Genomic DNA, 18,750 nt, shown 5'->3' on the forward strand with positions numbered 1-18,750 from the left:
TTAAAAAGACAGTTTTACAACATATGTTTATATAAGAAATCGGATTCATATGAACATTGTTTTGTACATAAACCCACGTTTGTGGTTAAAAATGACATTTCTTAAAAAAAGTATGTTATGAATCAATTGAACATTCATCTTTTAAACTGACAGTGGAAAGCACAATGTGAAATAATCATCTTTAGTACATTTCCTGAGGTTCAAAATCACAAGCAATCTGTGAAACGTTCCTTTCATATTTACAGTCACATCAAGCTATTTCCACAAGCTGTCCATCCTGCTGGACTCTTCACTGAGTCTTCTCTCCTATCCTGGTCACTGTTATACCTATCGTTTCTTGTACACACACGGCCTCAGCTCCAGTCCTGCCTTCGCATGGTCTGGAGCATTAGCTGTCTTGATGAACTCAAATGAGTAGAAGTGGCTGTTCTCTTCATCCTAATGAGAACAAACAAGAGTTAAAAAGGAATTCACTCCAATCAATCAGAATGTAATGATCAGATGCTCATCACTGTTTTCCATGTTTACTGACGTACCTTTGTGACCATCTTGAATCCCAGACCAGACAGCGCACTCATAAAGCTCCGCACATTCTCAAATCTACTCGCCACCTCTGCTATTTTAAGAACACCCCTGGAAAAAAGGGTGCAAAAATGTTCATTAGCACATAAATATAGCTAAATAAACCGTGTTTATGAACGAGACAAGCGTAGGTGAACTGAAGTGCTATTCCTGCATAACATCTCTTACCCCATCACCAGCACACGGTTGGCTTCCATTAGGAAGTCGCCAAGGTTGGTCCCCATGAGAGAGAGACAGAATACAGCTATGTGCACTGTGGCGTCACCAAGAGGGACCTGCAGAGGGGTGTCAAGAACAGAGTACAGAAAGAATTATTAAATGACCTGCCAGGTAATTTAAACACTTTACACTAATGTTCTTCTATTTCCGTGGCTATTAGAAATATGGTAGACTTACATTGGCCATGTCACAGACGGTGACAAGCTTACAGATGGGTGCCAAATCAAAGCTGTGCACTTTGTTTTTGACACTTTGTGCAATCTTGCAGTCACCACAGCCAAAGTCTGCCACTACCAGAGAGGCTGGCCTGGAACAAACAGAAAAGGTCTGACAAAGAAACTTGTACAAACATTTTGAAACTTGGAACAAAATTTTAGCGTGGATCAAAAAAGCATGCAAGACATTAGAACACTGTAAACAATAATATTCCTTACAAACAAAATGTTTTAATTCATTAAACATGACTCACTTGTGGTGTATGTAGGCAATGATAGCATCCACAGGATTGGCTGGCCAGCGCTGGACTTGTGCAGTGAAGCCCCTGTGGTAGATCCCAAAGGCCTGGGGGTCCTGTATGAACATGCGTTTGGCCTCCCCACTGGATGTCGTATACAGAACCTCATTAATGTAGCGGAACCGAGCCGACTCCAAGCGTTGCTCCATGCGGGACCTCAATGCAGCCGAGCGGTCTTCAGGAACCTCTTTAACCTCCTCTTTGGTGTGTGTCCCCTCCTCCTCCTGCTGCTCTGCAGGATTCTCTTTCTTGTCTGATCCATGGAGCATTCTTCTGAGCTTCTCCATTTTGCGACCCTGCACTTGACTCTCCTGTTTCCTTCTCTTACTGGGCTCAGGATGCTTCTCCTCCCTCATCTCCTCCTGAGATCTCTCTACTTCTGGCTTGGGTAATTCTTTACCTGAGGCCTTAAGTGAGCCAGTTTGAACTTGGTTGCCTCCCTTAGTCTTTTTCTGTACCTCTGTAAACTTCTTATTTTGGACAGTTTCTGTGTCTACAGTGGAAGTACTACTCTCTTTTCCCTCCTGGACCTTTTTCCTTTTTTGTGCTTTACCGCCATCCTCCTTCTGCAGTTTGTTTGTCTTTGTCTGGGTTTGGGACTGGACAACTTTGGGACTGTTGCTGTTCAAATCAGACACCACTTCCTCTGGGTTCTGTTGCAGAGCACTGTCTGGTTTTTTGACTTTCTGTTTTTGATTTCCATTTTCAACAAATTTATTTTTACATGTTCTCTTGTTCTTCATCTTGTTTTTCCATTGCTTTCTGTTTAGTTTCACTGTATTCACCCCAGTTTTTCCTTCCTCCATCACAGCCTCTGAATCTTCTTTGCCTCCCGCCTTCTTGAACTGTGTGTTCTTCATCTTCGTGAACCCTTAAAAGAAAGGAATAACATTAAATTAAATGTTTTTATTCACCTTTTCAACAAGGGGCAATCATTTTTGCTTGTGACAACACTGACCTAAATGTATCGGTTTCTTCTTTGGCTTCTTAGCTACTGTCAGTGTTTGCTCCTCCTCACCACCCAGCTCCACAGTGTCATCCACAGTGTCCTCTACAGTGTCCTCTGCCTTTTCTCCTGTTGCAGCTCCCCGTTTACGTTTTTTGCTTCTTTTCTTCTTCCTCTTGGTGTGTACTGCTGGGACATTTTCGGTTTCACTGTCACTGCCCACCTGTGGGGCATCATTGCTCCAATCTGGTACTGAGCCTAGTGCCTGGAGGGTCCGTATCAGGCTGCTCCTTTTTCCAAACTGTTCAGCAGAGGAGCAGAATTAGAGTGTCAACACTTTCTGTTCAGAACTAAAGTTAAACTTGAAAGTGTGTGGTCAACAACAGTGTGAGTGATGTCTTAGTTATCAGTAGCTGTAGCTCTGTCGGTGTCTTTTCTGGATGCTGAAGACACAAACAGAGCTCTGGTTAACTACACAGGTGAATATCATAGCCGAATACTGATTGAGGTATGAAATTACCTTGACATTGCTGTCGGGCTGTTTGTTACTGCCGATGACCGCCTTTGTCAGAGCTTTGGCTTCCTCCTCATCGTTCCATTCCTCCTCCACAGCGAACATAGCTACTTTTGACAGCTGTAATGCAGAGCGATCGGGCAAAGTGACGCATTAACTTCATGTATTCAATGAATAATTGACAGATGTCATGCAATGCCTGCAATACCTTCTAGAGAACAGGCTGACAATAGTTAGTAGCAGCTAGCCAGTCACATAAACCATGGCATGTACCTTCAAAACTGCAATCAAGCTACTTACAACGCAATAGCAACATGACTCACCTGTAAGATTACTTCTTAACACAAGATAGTAGTTGCAGCACTTGATCAAATATCTTGGTTTTCGAGATAATATGTGTTTTTATTGTATTACTTTATTTCGTCAACCCACGTTTGTTTTTTCTTTCCAACGCATGGATGAAGGAGCAACACAAGCGCAGGAGAATGACGAAAACATTACCGCAAAGGATGATGGGATATGAGTTTTTGGGTAAACTCACAATTTCTGCATAATTTAGTTTTATGCGCATGTCTATTTGCATGTGGAAATTCTTTATGTTTATGGTGAGTATCCATACTGCTATGCAGAAATACAGTGTGGCTTATTTTAACATTAAACAATTTTGATAAATGCAACATAGTGTGAAGCAGTGACATTTACCATAGACATCCATAATTTTATGATCTGCTAAGAGCAAGTTTATGTTTTTTTTATTCAATTATCAATAATGTGTTCTATCATTTCAAACCCTCAACAAAAGTCTTTGTACATTTAAAACCGTTTCAATCTCTACAATTCATTCACTGCATTGGTGAAATGTGTTTCTATTGGCTGAGCTTAATAAATGAGTTTCAGATGACCTGATGGTAGCCTATACGAGGAGGATGGATAGCTTTATTTATAGAACTTAACTACCTGCAGCAGGCGATAGCAATTGGATATTATTACTTGTACACATGCGTTGAAACTGTAGTTTGTCTTTAAGTTTTTAGCTGCCAATGTTGTGTGTTTTACTTGCATCTGCAGTTTTAAAATAAATAATATTTTAGAAGATGTTATTCTCAGTCTCTTTTTAAGCTTTTTTTTTTAGGTAGTATGGTTAGGTCTACTGTAAGTAACATCCAATCCAAATTGATTGTTCATTTATTACATAGACCATAGCAACAATGATCAATATTTATGTTGTTGGCCCATATTTGTTCTGGTTATTCAGCCAGCCACATGTGCGCATCAACATGTCATGTTGTTTTCTAAAAAAAAAAAAAAAAAAAAGACATGATCCTGCAAGTATGAGAGAGAAACATGTTGCCTTGGACCAGATTGCTTTTGCAAGAAAACATGCCCTGGAGGAATGACAATGTTCGGTGAAGTGTTTTCCGACAGAGGGCGATAGAATATGAAATTTGGTAGTGGACGAGGCCGAAGGCAAAACATTTTTTTTCCTCTCCCACGTAAAAGAGCGACGACGAGGGTGTGGACACTGGGGACGTAGCTTCTAGTAAACTACACAATCTTTAGCAGATTTAGCCAACTGGCGAACTTCTTTTCAATATCAATAATTCATAAACGCCCTTTTAAAGCCATCCGGTAAGTTAAACGATTGTCTTCAATTATTTACGCAGCTATGTTCTAACCAAGAAATCTTGCTATTTCCCGGTTGGTTTGCTAGCCAGTCTTCATGCGATGCGTCCGGTTCTCAAGTCAAGAAGGAGAAAATTAGGACCATGGCCAAAGCGTCAGCTAGCTCCCAAACTGGTTGAAATCACTTCCACAGTACAAACTGTCTTTTCTTCTCTGGGGCTTGTGGATATTTTTAGAATTTGAACTAAGTCGCTGCTGTAGTGTTGAGCGTTTTTAACTTGACCAGCCTGTAGATGTAGTAGATGTAGTAGTAGTAGTAGTAGCTAGCTAGTGTGTGTACTTTGCTAACCACCTCAGTGCAGTCGTCTGGTAGTACTAGCTTGTAGGTAGAGTTAGCACTGCAGGATAACGTTATCTGGCTGCCCCGGGCTGCCTACAGTCCTGATGCTTAATCATGAATTACAGGATTGAAGCTAACGATCTATACCTTCTGTTATCAGACAGTAGACCTTTGTAGCATAGCTAAGTTTTTCCAACAAGAATGCACTTTCAATTCGCATGAATGAAATATTTTCAACACAATCAGTTGAGTGTCTCTTAATGTAAACTCATCAATGAAACATGTTCTATTTAAGTCAGTTCTGTAAATCAAGCTATCCATTCTCCTCGTATAGGCTAACATCAGGTCATCTGAAATTGATTCTGAATATAGTATTGCTAGGTTATGTTTTTGTATGTATTATGTATATTATTAGCTGTAATACATAATACTGAATGGGAAATGTTAAACAAACATCAATTAAAACATGTTTCATGTTCATAGCAGAACTAATGTAATTCAGATGTGAGGATAGCATTATACTTTTTGAGCTTCACTTGGAAATTGTTAGTTGGGCTCAAACATGTCAACTTTGAAGCTAGGGAGTGAGTAAGTTATAACAGAGTTTGTCATCTGTCCCAGAACAGTGGGTGTCAGTGAGTCACGACCAGGCGTTAGATGAATCACTAACCTATGGACAGCTTACCCACCCGGTGCAATTGATGCAGACAGGATTGGCTAATACCTCAAGGGTGTCTCTCCCTTGACAGTTAGACAAGACTACTGGACAGCTGTGTTGTTGTGAGACTGTTGAGTGTCTCTGACAGCCTCTGATAACCTTTTATTGATATAGCACCTTTAATACATAATAATGCAGCTCAAAGTGCTGTACAATACTGCACAAAAGAAAGAAAAAAGGAACTGATAAAAAATGAACAGATAAAAAAGGAAAACAAGAACAACCAAAACATCAGCAAAGTGCTGTACAATACAGTGCAAGAGCAGATTAAAAACAAAAACAACTATAACATAATTAAGCAATACAATAAAAGTAGCATCACTCAATCTAGTTGCATAGATAGTTGATCAATACAATAAAATCAGCAGAGATAGCAGCATAGATAAATGCTAAATTGAAGAGAGAGGTTTTCAACTGGCGCTTAAAGATGTTTACTTGCTTCCCTGATTTCTTGAGGTACCGTATTCCACAGTTTAGGGGCATAGTTAATAAATGCTGCATCACCAACTTTCTTTTGTGTTTTGATAGTAACCTTCAATAAGCCAGCAGCTGAGGACCTGAGTGCTTTTGAGGGCGTATAGATTGTCTGCGAATCAGTAAGGTAGGATGGTCCCGGCTCATTTAGTGCTTTAAATACGGAGTAGAAGGACTTTGAAGTCAATTCTAAACGATACAGGGAGCCAGTGCAGAGCAGTTAAGACTGGAGTGGTATGCTCTCTCCTCTTAGTTTTTGTCAGTAGCCTCGCAGCAGAGTTTTTAATTAGTTGGACTTCTTTGGGAGGCCACTAAAAAGTGCAAAACCTGTCAAGTATCTTGCTAATAAAAGAGGGATTGGATATTGGTCTATAATTAGTTAGTCTCACTATCTGAATTTGATTTCTTCAGCAATGGTTTCACAACAGCTGTTTTAAAACTTTTTATCATGTTTACTTTAGAATCAGTTTAAAAACATTTTGACTGAGAACTCCTTGAACACACTGTATTTATATTTCTTTATGTTCATGTCTTTCAGGATCTTGTGAGTGCCTTTCTACAGTGTAGCTGGACATCTCCCATTGTGTCCCTGTCTGACTGTAGCTGTTTCTCTCCGTGCTGAGGGACGAATGCTCTCCAGGCCACCCCTAAATTCCTCTGGCTGCCTCCCTCGTTTGTCCCAGTCCTCCCACGCCAGTCCTATACCCGCATCCCAGAGTGTGAGTTAACAGAAGAACAACAGTGAAGAGCCGTCATGGATGATATCTTTACCCAGTGTCGGGAAGGCAACGCAGTAGCTGTTCGTCTATGGTTGGACAACACAGAGAACGACCTCAATCAGGGGTGAGTCGGTCTGTCATCAGCCCTGTTTGAAAAGGAATGTTCAGTAGGCTGAAATGGTACGACACGCACACTTAGAGCTTCATAATTGCCGTAGGTAGGCTAACTGTTTAAGGTGTTGAAGTGCATGTCCGTGGATGCTGTCATAGTCGTGTCACGTACAGGAATGATGGCTGCATGTCTCTGCTGTATCGCAGTTTTGTGATCTTCTTTTAGACCGATCAGTTGGACACACACCCTCTTGTAGAAGTGTTAAAACAGGATGTCACACCCTAATGTCGTACTAACCACTCACTGTTCCAGCATGGTATGAAACACCAATGACACAGACAGTTGCTCAATCTCTGACAAGGCAAATTATATGGCAAGGTTATAGGCGATAACTGGATAAAATTACAAATAGATTGTGCTCGGGTGGATAGAGGACTGTAGATCGTACATGTAGGTTATTCATACCTTTTACCCTATTCTTTGCCAATTCCCTGTAATGTTTTGAGCCTTGAGTCTTCTGCAGATAATTAGTTCCACACAAATGAGACAGGAACGGTTCCAGAGAACCCACCACAGCTCCCCCATGCACAAGAGAACAACATCTATTGTGGTTTATATGTGTACACACACACACACACACACACACACACACACACACAACATCAAAAGCTGATGGCAAACATTGAAGCTTAATTGCCATTGTTGTGTCTTTTGATGATGGGGTTGAGGGCTTCGAGGGGCAGGCCGTCTCTGTGCCCATATCCCCAACTCTTGTGATCATGACCTAAGATTTGAACCCATTTCCTTCCGGACACATGACTTGGCCTGGAATGTGAACCTAAAGTACAGCAAAAGCATGGCAAATGTCTCGGAATGGGAAGCCTGCTGTCTTCTTTTTTCATGTGACCGCTTCTCTGTTGTTTAGAGATTTGGCAACTTCTTAGCTATTTTTTTTTCCTTTTTCTTTTTTTTTTTTTAAGCGCTTGTATCGGCCGATCATGAACAAAAGAGTCCATGGTAGTCTAATTGGTTTGCAGAAATGATATCAGTGCCACCTCTAAGTAGAACAGGCTATCCCCCAAATGCCCGTGTTTAGAGGGCCAGTCATTATGTTAAGGAGAGTATGTCAGAAGTCCTAATCTCCTCTCCTGTATCCTCGGGTGACTCCACAGCAGCACCACGTTGGCACCCAGTGGTTGGCATGGCACACCTTGTCACTATGGAGCTCGTCTCCCAGACTTTTGTGGAAAGTTGAAAGTTGTCTTTTTTAACCCCCATCCGTCCCAGTTTTAGCCTGGTGTCTCTGGCGGCATCCACAATGAGCAAAGAATGAGGTCATTTATTATTGCCCCCGAGGCATGCTTTCTGAAGCTGTTCTTCTGCCTTGTCCTTCATGCATGGGCTTGATTGTTTACTACCTTCGTTGACGGTATGAGAACATGCAGGTTTGAGAATGCCTCGCCGAACTTGTTTTCACTGTTTCATCTTCATTGTTTTTAGTTTTAAAAAAAAAATCTCTTTCTATTTGTGTGAGTGCAGTGCATGTACGCCCATACGTTGCTCTCCTCCATTAGCTGATTACCTGTCAAATCTCTCCCTCACTCTTCTGGTCTGGTCTGATATTTTTTTTTTTAACCAGTGGAAGAAACGCAACCATACTGGGGTTCAGCTCCTGCAAAAACTGTGATTTACATTGGTTTTTATCAGTCACATAGAGAATAATAGAGAGAGTACTATATGGCTCTACTATATAGCCTACAATACACACTTCTTCCCTGTTGAATCCCACCATCCCGTATTACCTTCCCCAAAACATATCACGTATCAATAACTTCATGGTAGTGAAAGTAGGGGGGGTTGATCAACGCCAGTGTCAGTGCGTACATGTGCGCAGATGTAATTGCAGGACACCGAGAGAGCGTAGTATTGGAATGCTGCATCACCTTACAAGGAATAACGCGCGGCAAGCCCCAAGGGAACAGTCTACTACTGAACTCACCAAAAATGAGCAAGAGAAAGGGGGAGGAGAGTGAGGGGGATTGTTGTGGGCAGGACCTGAGGATGTGTGTGAGCATGTGTGTGACGCCAGAGAGAGAGGGAGAGAGAGAGAGAGAGAGAGAGAGAGAATTCCACTGTGTGTGTGAGGGAAGTATGTGTGTCTGACTTTTTAACAGAAGGAATGCACAAGAGGCATTGGCAGAGCATATCACCTTCCTCTCAACATTTTTCTGTTTCCTGTACTCGTCTCCCAGTGGTATTTAGATAGTGCCACTCATTTCCCCTCAACGTTTCTTCATGAGCAGATAATTAAATTCTGAAGCTAACAAGGGAAAGAGTATTTGTATTGTTTAAAAAAAAAAGGATTATGACTTTTCTCGTATCTCTCTCTCACCTAGTCCTGACCCTAACCTCCCAAAACATTTTAAGTGGTCTCCTTTTTGAAAACTGTAAATTAATGTTATTAATGAACATTCATGAACTTAAGGTACTACTTACGTGTAGGTGAAGTTACAGTATAGTTTGTTTAATTATATTTATCTGTAGTTTTGGTTAAATTTGAATGTAAAAAGCCTACTACAACAGAATAAAACATTACAAATGTGACTCTCTGAACCCTCTTGCCCAACCCCCACTCCTCATAGTGTGTGTGTCTGTGTGTCTGTGTGTGTGTATAATATAGTGGACTGATTCTTCCAGTGTTCTGGGTGGCAAGGGAGTGTGAAAAGCCATGTTTGTGGTATGTGGTATCTGTATTTATAGTAAAATCAGATCCAAGAGAGATTCCCTAGCCTAGACAAACATGAATGTCTGTTTTAGTTCACTCTTTTGGCTATTTCTGTGCAGTTGTACTGTGTAGGAAAACATGTCATTAGCCCTACATTCTGTGCTGTGGAATACCATGTTGTTGAGTTAGAGGCTCTATGTTTGGTGAGGAGGGTGGATTGTGTACAAGGAGAATCCTGTTTATATTTAACCCCCCGGGTAGGTGGGTTGGGGTTGTAGTGAATCTCACTGGGCAGACAGTGGTCCGGGCGGGGGGGGGGGTGTCACTATGTAGTGTCTGTGTGAGAGGGGCAGGTCCGGAAGTGGGATGTGAAGCTGGCTAGAGACTAGAGTATCATGCCTTCACTGTTCCCACTGCAGCCAGCTGCAACTAATCCTACGGACACTAACAGGCAGGTCTGCAAGGTTTCTTAAATCAAGGTCATATGACACAAGGCGTCTTCAATTGGCGACTTCAAACGAACATGGGTGTTTTCCAGTGTGTGACAAGTGGATAGATGGTAGCCTGGTTGCCCCAGATCTGTTTGTGATATGTTACATATTCTAAACTACTAAACTACTGTGGGAGTAGGCTACACAGCACACACATCTAGGGAAACCAGGCTAGAAAGAAGTGAATCTGTATCCATCCGTTCCATCTGTCTTATCTGTCATATGAGCTCAGTGCAGTAACCTACAGGGTGCAGACAGGGGCTCTTCCGTCTGCCAGTCTGAGCCCTGTTGGCAGGTGGATGTGCCTGAAATAACCCCACCCAGAGAAAGCCCCCTGGAGCAGCCATGCTGCGAGGATAGAGACAGCCCCTCTCCTCTCCACTGACTCATTGGACAGAGTTAGGCATCTGGCCTACTGAGCGGCTGCCCACTGTGAAAAGTGTTTATCCATTCTTCTTGATTGTGTTTGATTGACTACTAATGATAATATTTGATTAGATTTAGTTTGATATATATACCATTTTATATCTATGCCTATCTTCATCTATATATCAATATCTAGATAGATAGAGATCTCTCTCTCTATACATACATATACATAATTCAACTCCAAATTGTGTTGTCCTCACACCTCTTTTGGAGGTCTGGGAAATTTAAGATTAGCAGATCTTGCTTGGATTAAACTGGACAGAGCGATGGGAGAATGTGCTCGCAATTTCATTGGATGTTACATTCCCAAAACCATCCGCCCACATGCCTGTACAATGGTTGTTTCTTGTTGTGTTGTCTTTTCAGACTGGGTAGGACTATTTTATTACTAGTTGTTGCCTATACTAGTTTGCAACAGTGAAGAAAATAGAAGATGACCTGAAGGAAAGACTGAATTCTGTTCTGTTTATTTTTTTTTAAAGCTCTGTCCAAGCAAGGTATTTGATTGGTTTAACGTGTCACGGTTGTTGTTGTTCTCTTTCAGGTGATTGTCTGCTAGAGGCCTCCTGGAAGAAGACGTGGTGCTCTCAGAGTAGATCTAGGCCATGTCTGTCTGCAGGTCACCCAGACATACAGATGGAGTGTGTGTCTGGAGGGACTCTGTGAGCCTCATTGATGCTGTTTTTACTGGAACACAGTGTGTGTGTGTGCGTACGTGCGTGCGTGTGCGCGTGCGTGTGTGTATGGCTCCTAATCGAAATGCCCCCCTCAGCTCTCACAGACGTGCATGTAAATCACAAATAGCACACCAAGCCCTATGGAATTTGAAATTAAATGCAAATTCCTCTCCAGCTGTTGCTCTCAGACCGTGAGAGAAGGAGCTGGTAGTCGAGGAAGGGGAGGGGACTGCACTGAAGAGTCTGGCGAGCAGAAGTGTGTGTGTGTGTGTGTGTGTGTGTGTGTGTGTGTGTGTGTGTGTGTGTGTGTGTGTGTGTGTGTGTGACAAAGGCCAGCGGTGAGAGGTGAGTGGTGGCAGGAGCCAGAGAAATGCAGGATGACATAATGACACACAGCAGCTGGGGAGTCATTGTGCACGTGTGTGTGTGTGCGTGCGTTCACTATCGTGAAGGAAGTCTCCTCAATCCTTATAGGGCCTGCAGAGAATGCTTGGCCCGCTGTTGTTTTTTACCCCTCCCCTTTCCTGACTTCCTCTACACTACAGGCAACATTCACTTTAACATTCTCTCTCTCTCTCTCTCTCTCTCACACACACACACACACACACACAGAGTCTCTCCCACCTTTCTGGTGGGCTGTCATTGTCACAGCTGTGGTCATGACGGAGGAGGCAGGCGTCACTCCATCCTGTCATTGAGGCCACTGTCCTACATGTGTTTCTGTCAAGCCGGTCACAGACGGGGAGAAGCCACACTGCCCTCTGTCACTGAGGCCAGTGGGACAGGGATGGTAGCCAACACATCCCCTCTGTCCCTGACTGGGCATGTGGTTCCTGTTTTCATGTTGGACGTTGACGGAATTGCAGTATCAGGCAGGAGCCACTGTTGTCAGTTGTTCTCCATTCTCCACACACTGCTGGACATTGCTGTACTGTATTGCCCCACACCACCTGATATTGTCATTTTCAGCTTTTTTTTCTCTCGATAGAAACCTTTCGAAGGCTTACAGGCACTTTGTGTTTGTATCTATGCTATTTGGCCTAGACATCAACTCCAAAGCCATTAGCAAGCAAACCCTAACTCTTACCTACCTTTTATGTTTTGGAATATGCTGTAATGTACATTATCTCCTGTGAAGCATTGTTCAGGGCTATGCTGCTCTGAAATGTTGACATACTGTAGTGGCAGAACCAAGTCGACAAGGTGGCAGCGTCCCTCCGACCTTCTTTGGGGAGAACTCTGAATCGACAACTAAACTTCTCAGTGCACCTTTTTAAAGCAGTGCTGTTCTGTCCTCAGGGATGACCATGGCTTCAGCCCGCTCCACTGGGCGTGCAGGGAGGGCCGCTCCAGCGTGGTGGACATGCTCATCATGAGAGGGGCCCGCATCAACGTCATGAACCGCGGAGACGACACGCCCCTGCACCTGGCCTCCAGCCACGGCCACCGGGACATCGTAGGCAAGGTGGGGCTCAGTTCAAGTACACACACACACACACACCAAATACATGCACAACACACACATGCACACACAGGGATTCATTGAGACTTCATTGCTTTATTGCTCAATTCCTTTAGCGTTCCTTTTAAACCTCAAGATCTTATGAAACCTTAATTGATGGCTGCCCAACACCCATAACTGCATGACCAAAAAGTGTCTGCTCTTGCAGCGCTGAGATCAGCCGCAGAGGGGGAAACATTGGCACCAGTCCTCAGATGGCGGAGGGTTGATATTGTTTTTCGAAGCCTGGCTTTGAATGTTGCCCACTGCCAACACAGGGTTTATCTCAAAACTCATGCCGTTGCAATTCAAAATCAAATGTGTTTTCTTTTTGCTTACCGAAGCTTACCACGCAACGTGAACATTTGCTCAAAGTTATCAAAGTGAAATGTCTCTCAGCACTGCTTAAACCTAGAACTTTGACGGTACTCAATGGCGGAATGAAGGGTTGCGGTCTCAGGTTGTCTGTTTATTGAAGTGCTGCAGGCAAGGGTTATTATTTGGTTTAATATTCAACATGATGTCACAATACCTCTGGAATGTGGTGGCAGCCAGGAGAAGTGATTTTCAGGCCTGCCATAGGTGGCTTACTTAGCTACCGTCATTGTGTGTAATCCAAACAGGATCTCTGGACAGCCTTGTTTTGTATGTCATCTTGTGGTTTTCTCTTCTGTCTCCTAGCTGATCCAGTGCAAAGCAGACACCAACACTGCCAACGAGCACGGCAACACACCACTGCATTATGCCTGCTTCTGGGGACAGGACCTAGTTGCTGAGGTCAGTACGCCCTCTGGTGTCTTTGGCTGGACACTGTTTCTGATCACCCTGTAATGTGTAGCGGTATCTGGCTTGAGCCATGCTGTGTCCCTTAACTCTTTCGATGGGAATGGATTGGTGTAAGAGTCCAGACTGAGACCAAAACTATACTTTTTAAATCCATGTTGGGAAATGCACAGGTGCATACTTCATAAGAAGGGAAGTGTGGAGTTTACGACGCAGCATCACACTGATGACATGTTCCCTCTCCTCCAGGACCTGGTGACTAACGGGGCTCAGGTGAGCATCTGTAACAAGTATGGAGAGACTCCTCTGGACAAAGCCAAACCTCACCTTCGGGAACTCCTCAAAGGTACATACGAACTTTCACTCTTAAAACCAGATCTGGGATCAAATAGTCATTTGAAATCGTTTGAAATACTTAGCTGTGCTCGATTGAGTTTGCCTGGCACAATGGAAGCAATGGAATATTACGCCCACCTGGCACTCTAGGCAGGCTCAAGCAAACGCACAAACTATTTCAATGTGCAAAACCCAGGTCTGCTGTGAACTCACTTTTTTAATAAACTGTTGTTCATGATGTGCTTTGCGTGTGTTCACCTCTCTCTGTTATGTTCCCCCCCCTCCTCTCAGAGAAGGCAGAGAAGCTGGGACAGAGCTTGACCAAGGTTCCCTTCAAGGACACATTCTGGAAAGGCACCACCAGAACTCGACCCCGTAAGTCCCCCCTCACCCATAAAGTCATTTACAAGCTGCCTAGTTTTTATTACTAGTCCTCAATATGAGGCACTGTATGAATTAACAAATGCACAATGATCCACTGAGGTATTTCTGGAAAATCTAAATTTCCACTGCCTTTCAGCATGCTAAATGTCACAGAAATACTAGTATTTGGGTTTTTTTCCTTTTTCCTTTGAGCACCTGAAGAAACTAATGATGTGTGAACAATCTCACTGAATAATGTGCTTTTGTCAGGCTAGTGAGTCTCCTGAGCTCTGTCTTCTGTGTATGTTTACAGGTAACGGCACTTTGAACAAACATGCAGGCATTGACTTCAAACAGCTCTCCCTGCTGGCCAAGATCAACGAGAACCAGTCTGGAGAAGTATGCAAGTTCTGATGATTATATCCACTATATAGTGTGTTGTTCTACTGCCATTAAAATATTTAGAAGTCATTTCATCATAAGCAATGGGCATATTTCATTATTTTAAAATACTGAATATCACTGACAGTGGCAAAACTGCTACATTTGACATACAATACATTTTATTTTGCATAGGCTCAGTGTGTGTCTGCCAAGTCTGTGGTTGAACTGACTTCACACCTTTTTGTTTTGCCTTAGTTGTGGCAAGGGCGCTGGCAAGGGAATGAGATAGTGGTGAAGGTTCTGAAGGTTCGTGACTGGACTACCAGGAAGAGCAGAGACTTCAACGAGGAGTATCCCAAACTAAGGTATTCAGTTGGCTCTGTCCAGGCCTCATTTAGGCTTTACACAATACAGGGCCGACCAGAACCATGCTGTGCTTGATTGCATGTTTTATATTGACATTGTCCTTTTCAGCGCTGTTACAGTGTCCATGGTGGATGCATAACTAGGCCAGCACAGTATTGTACAGTACAGCCTAGCTCTGTTCGGCCCTCTAGTGTAATGAAGGTATTTGTGTCCTGTTCTGTGGAAGTCCATTTGTCTCTTGTCCCTTTTGTTGTCTTTTTATTTGCGTTGTTGACATTCTGTACATGCCATTCTTTTTGTGTCCAATCCTATATGCACGTTTGTCTCCTTTTCTGTCTGTCTCCTTCCCCCTGTATCCCTCTTCCTTGGGCCCATCCCAGGATATTCTCCCACCCGAATGTGCTGCCCATGTTGGGGGGGTGTCAGTCTCCTCCTGCCCCTCACCCCATCGTCATCACACACTGGATGCCCTATGGCTCCCTCTACAATGTACTTCATGAGGGCACCAGTGAGTATCACGGCCACACAAACATGCACACGAGCCTTCTGAAGTGCTACCTTCAGCATAGGTCGCTTATTACAATGATGTGACTATCTATTTAAAGTGCAGTCTGGGTAGATGGGTTCTAGGTAGATTAGGAATTTGATCTAGCTATTCTTATGACTGCTTACTAGAGGACAATGACAGTGTTATTACAGCAGCTGCTGTTGTCGTGTGCAGAAATGACAAGTGTTTGCCTGTGTTTTTGTGTGTGTGTGTGTGTGTGTGTGTGCCTGCTTGTATGTGTGTGTTGTGTTGTCTTTGTCCTCCTCCTCCCTCTGTCAGACTTTGTGGTGGATCAGACTCAGGCGGTGAAGTTTGCCCTGGACATCGCTTGTGGGATGGCCTTCCTGCACACGCTGGAGCCCATGATCCCCCGACACTATCTCAACAGCAAGAGTGTCATGGTGAGACACACACACACACACACACACACACACACACACACACATCCATTCTCACTCACAACGGCTTGAGTACACAAACTCTAAGTCTTGTGATATCAAGAGCTCTCTAAATAGTTATGCTTGATGCCTTGTAATTCTCTTTACTATTTGCTCTATTCAAACAGCTTCTGTTGCCTTGAGTGACATCCTTAGTGTTCACTTGAGTGAAACTCACACACGTGATATGTGTTCATAGATTGATGAAGACATGACGGCCAGGATCAGCATGTCAGACGTTAAGTTCTCCTTCCAGTGTCCTGGCAGAATGTACTCTCCAGCATGGGTCGCCCCTGAAGGTAACCTTACACAAACGTTTTTGGTCACAGTTGCTTTTTTTAAGTTACATTATGGAAGATTTTGCAACTGGGGGTTCTCTTGAGACAAAAAAGGGTCCCCCTAAATAGTGAGAAATTACCTCATTGTTTGTTAGCCTATATCTAATGATTGTGTGGTTTAATGAGGCAAGACAGACTGATATTATATCATCGGAGTGTGATAACCATCGTCAACACCAAAAAAAAATTAGGTAAAGAAAATAGCAATGAAACTTCCATTGTGGATCTTTATGGTTAGGGTTAGCTTGGTTCGGCTCTGTAATGTAAATGAGGCTCTACTCTTTACCTTTTCCTCTGTGTCCAGCCCTGCAGAAGAAGCCTGAGGAGATCAACCGGCGGTCAGCAGACATGTGGAGCTTCGCTGTGCTGCTGTGGGAGCTGGTGACCAGGGAGGTGCCCTTTGCTGATCTCTCCAATATGGAGATTGGCATGAAGGTGAGAGAGCTGGCATTAAGGGCACCAGATCAGTCCAGGGTTCAAATAGTATTTGAGATAATTTCTGATATTTTGCTGTACTTGATAGAGTTTGCCTGGCACAAAGGAACCAATGAAATAGTCTTCATGTTGTAAACCCCACAAGGGGTGTGAACATGCACTTGAGTACTCGATTATGAGTACCTGGACTCCATAATCGATTAGGAAAAATCCTTACTTGAAAAGTACAAAGTAAGAAAATAGACCATTAGTCGTGTTGCGGAATCGATGATTTTTCACATCCCTTATCCCCACCTATCTGGCAATCCATCCAGACTCAAGCAAACGCTCAAAGTATTTGTAAATATTTGGTCTGGTCCAGATAACAACATGTTTTTGTTTCACAGGAATAATCAGAACATTTCACAACTATTTCTACACACATGCTGATTAGTGCTTTTGGTCAGGTTTAACCTTCCCTGAGTGTCTCTTACATGGTTATTATCCCTCTGTTCTGCTCTCAGGTGGCCCTGGAAGGCTTGAGGCCCACCATCCCCCCCGGCATCTCACCCCACATCTGCAAGCTCATGAAGATCTGCATGAACGAAGATCCCGCCAAGAGGCCTAAATTTGACATGATCGTGCCCATCCTGGAGAAAATGCAGGACAAGTGAAACCGCTCCTCTGCTTCCCCTTGAATGACAACCCCTCCTGCCACCCCCCCAACCCCCCCAAAACCCCAGGATATCTTGCCCCAGATATCTTCCAGAGATGTGGTGCTTACCAGTATTGCCTTAAACTTTTAACTCTCACTACTTTACCGCTGCTCTCAACGCCACTGTAACTTAAGCCCCTGAATTGAAAAACAGCAACAGTCACTTATTTTATTCTTGATTCTAATGTTATTTTTGTTATCTTCTCTTGACTTATCAAGACAACGTTTTATTTGTATTTTCACATACCATACGTCCTTGCAGGAGCTAAGAATTGACTGTCAAGACTGTTCTGTTGTAATCATGTGTACTAAATATGTCTCTCTGTCTGTGACTGAATAACCTGTGGAGGTCAGGATGACAGTCTGTGTCGCACTGCTTCCTTTGATTTTGACCTTTGATCTTTCTTTACCTCTGGAGGGGCTCACTATCTAACAGTCAGACACTGTAAAGAGACCTGTGCCCTATTATTACAGAGAATGGAAACTCTTAAGAAAACAATACATGTTGTATTATCCTGAAACTTGTCATGTGAAAAAACTGGCTGTTTTTCTGGTTTTGTTGTTTCATGGGAGTTGTTTGCATTTTGTCAGCCTAAGTCTGCAATGGGGTTGTACTGTATGACTGCTTCTTCTGTAAGCCTCTTATCAACCGACCATTAAACGTCCCAGGGCCGACCCGCACCGTATTGTGCTGGCTTGAACTTTTTTTTTCATACTGTATTGTCCTTTCCAGCACTGTTACAGCAAATCTGGTGTGGATGCATAACCAGGCCAGAACAGCTCGGTTCAGCTCTAGTGTGATTAGGGTATTTTTCTGGCCAACTGAGACAACCTGCTTGTAGCCCAAATCGCCCATCTAGCCATCATTGGCTCACTTTGGTTGTTTGTTTATATTTCATTAGATTAACGCTCCTCTGTGTAGAAACATTCTGTCCTCATATCCTTGGGAATTATTTTTTCATACACTCCCAGTTTTGTTGAGGTATTCTGGGGCAATATTTATGCCAGAAGCAACTCTCAACATTTCGAGAGAGAGAAAGAAGATTAAAATGGACATTAAGGGGATAACGTTAACATTCTGCTATCTGTCACTTTGTTTGTTTCTGCTTGCATTCGATTTAAATGTTATGCTGTGTCCATCCCTCTGGGTTATTCCCACGTTTATTGTCCCATACTTATTTGTGTTTTTGTTTTATAACATGCCTTATTTCTGTGCCTCCGCCGGCTTGCTTGTTTGTGCTGAATCACAGCGGTAAAAGCCAAAACCAAGCATGTCTTATACAAGTGTATGTAATTTATATATAAGTATATTAAAAAGAACAGAATAAAAACTCTGCATCTTGTTTTGGTGTGTTTCAAATTGCACTTGATTTCTATGAGTCTAGTCTGACTCCGTCAAATGATACTGATACTTGAACTTGATAAGGCAGTGGGCTGCCAGAGAACAGAGGGTTGCCAGTTGTGCAGAATATACCGCAAACTT

At 43.1% G+C, this 18,750-nt stretch overlaps 2 protein-coding genes across 3 annotated transcripts; one reads left to right on the forward strand and one right to left on the reverse strand.

Moving 5' to 3' along the window:
• Nucleotides 1-8: 8 nt before the first annotated feature.
• rrp8 (ribosomal RNA processing 8) lies at nt 9-3,239 on the reverse strand. Its single transcript, XM_083685380.1, has 8 exons — nt 3,099-3,239; nt 2,782-2,895; nt 2,274-2,562; nt 1,271-2,186; nt 979-1,108; nt 751-857; nt 537-633; nt 9-438 (listed from the first exon to the last, which is right to left on the reverse strand). The coding sequence occupies exons 2-8, from the start codon at nt 2,878-2,880 to the stop codon at nt 328-330; spliced, it is 1,749 nt and encodes a 582-aa protein (XP_083541506.1). The 5' UTR covers nt 2,881-2,895; nt 3,099-3,239; the 3' UTR covers nt 9-327.
• Nucleotides 3,240-4,277: 1,038 nt separating this feature from the next.
• Nucleotides 4,278-18,598, forward strand: LOC310815086 (scaffold protein ILK). 2 transcript variants are annotated; one of them, XM_083684706.1, is made up of 13 exons: nt 4,278-4,404; nt 6,469-6,773; nt 12,383-12,548; nt 13,266-13,361; nt 13,617-13,713; nt 13,995-14,078; nt 14,380-14,465; nt 14,706-14,815; nt 15,197-15,324; nt 15,643-15,764; nt 16,000-16,099; nt 16,443-16,573; nt 17,077-18,598. In XM_083684706.1, the coding sequence occupies exons 2-13, from the start codon at nt 6,685-6,687 to the stop codon at nt 17,224-17,226; spliced, it is 1,359 nt and encodes a 452-aa protein (XP_083540832.1). In that variant the 5' UTR covers nt 4,278-4,404; nt 6,469-6,684; the 3' UTR covers nt 17,227-18,598. The 2 variants fall into 2 exon arrangements, with proteins under 2 accessions (XP_083540832.1, XP_083540833.1); XM_083684707.1 differs by lacking the exon at nt 4,278-4,404 and adding an exon at nt 5,984-6,057.
• Nucleotides 18,599-18,750: the final 152 nt, after the last annotated feature.

The sequence above is a fragment of the Argentina silus genome, assembly GCF_951799395.1.
Source record: "Argentina silus genome assembly, chromosome: 14".
In the NCBI taxonomy this organism is placed as follows: domain Eukaryota; kingdom Metazoa; phylum Chordata; class Actinopteri; order Argentiniformes; family Argentinidae; genus Argentina; species Argentina silus.

Bases quoted from the DNA above. Each gene is read 5' to 3' on its own strand.
- rrp8 (XM_083685380.1), bottom strand. From the start codon at position 2,880: ATGTTCGCTGTGGAGGAGGAATGGAACGATGAGGAGGAAGCCAAAGCT. The intron at 2,563-2,781 runs GTAATTTCATAC...TCTGCTGAACAG, and splicing joins AGCCCGACAGCAATGTCAAG to TTTGGAAAAAGGAGCAGCCT. The intron at 634-750 runs GTAAGAGATGTT...CCTTTTTTCCAG, and splicing joins AACCGTGTGCTGGTGATGGG to GGGTGTTCTTAAAATAGCAG.
- LOC310815086 (XM_083684706.1), top strand. From the start codon at position 6,685: ATGGATGATATCTTTACCCAGTGTCGGGAAGGCAACGCAGTAGCTGTT. The intron at 6,774-12,382 runs GTGAGTCGGTCT...TTCTGTCCTCAG, and splicing joins GAGAACGACCTCAATCAGGG to GGATGACCATGGCTTCAGCC. The intron at 14,079-14,379 runs GTAAGTCCCCCC...GTATGTTTACAG, and splicing joins CACCACCAGAACTCGACCCC to GTAACGGCACTTTGAACAAA.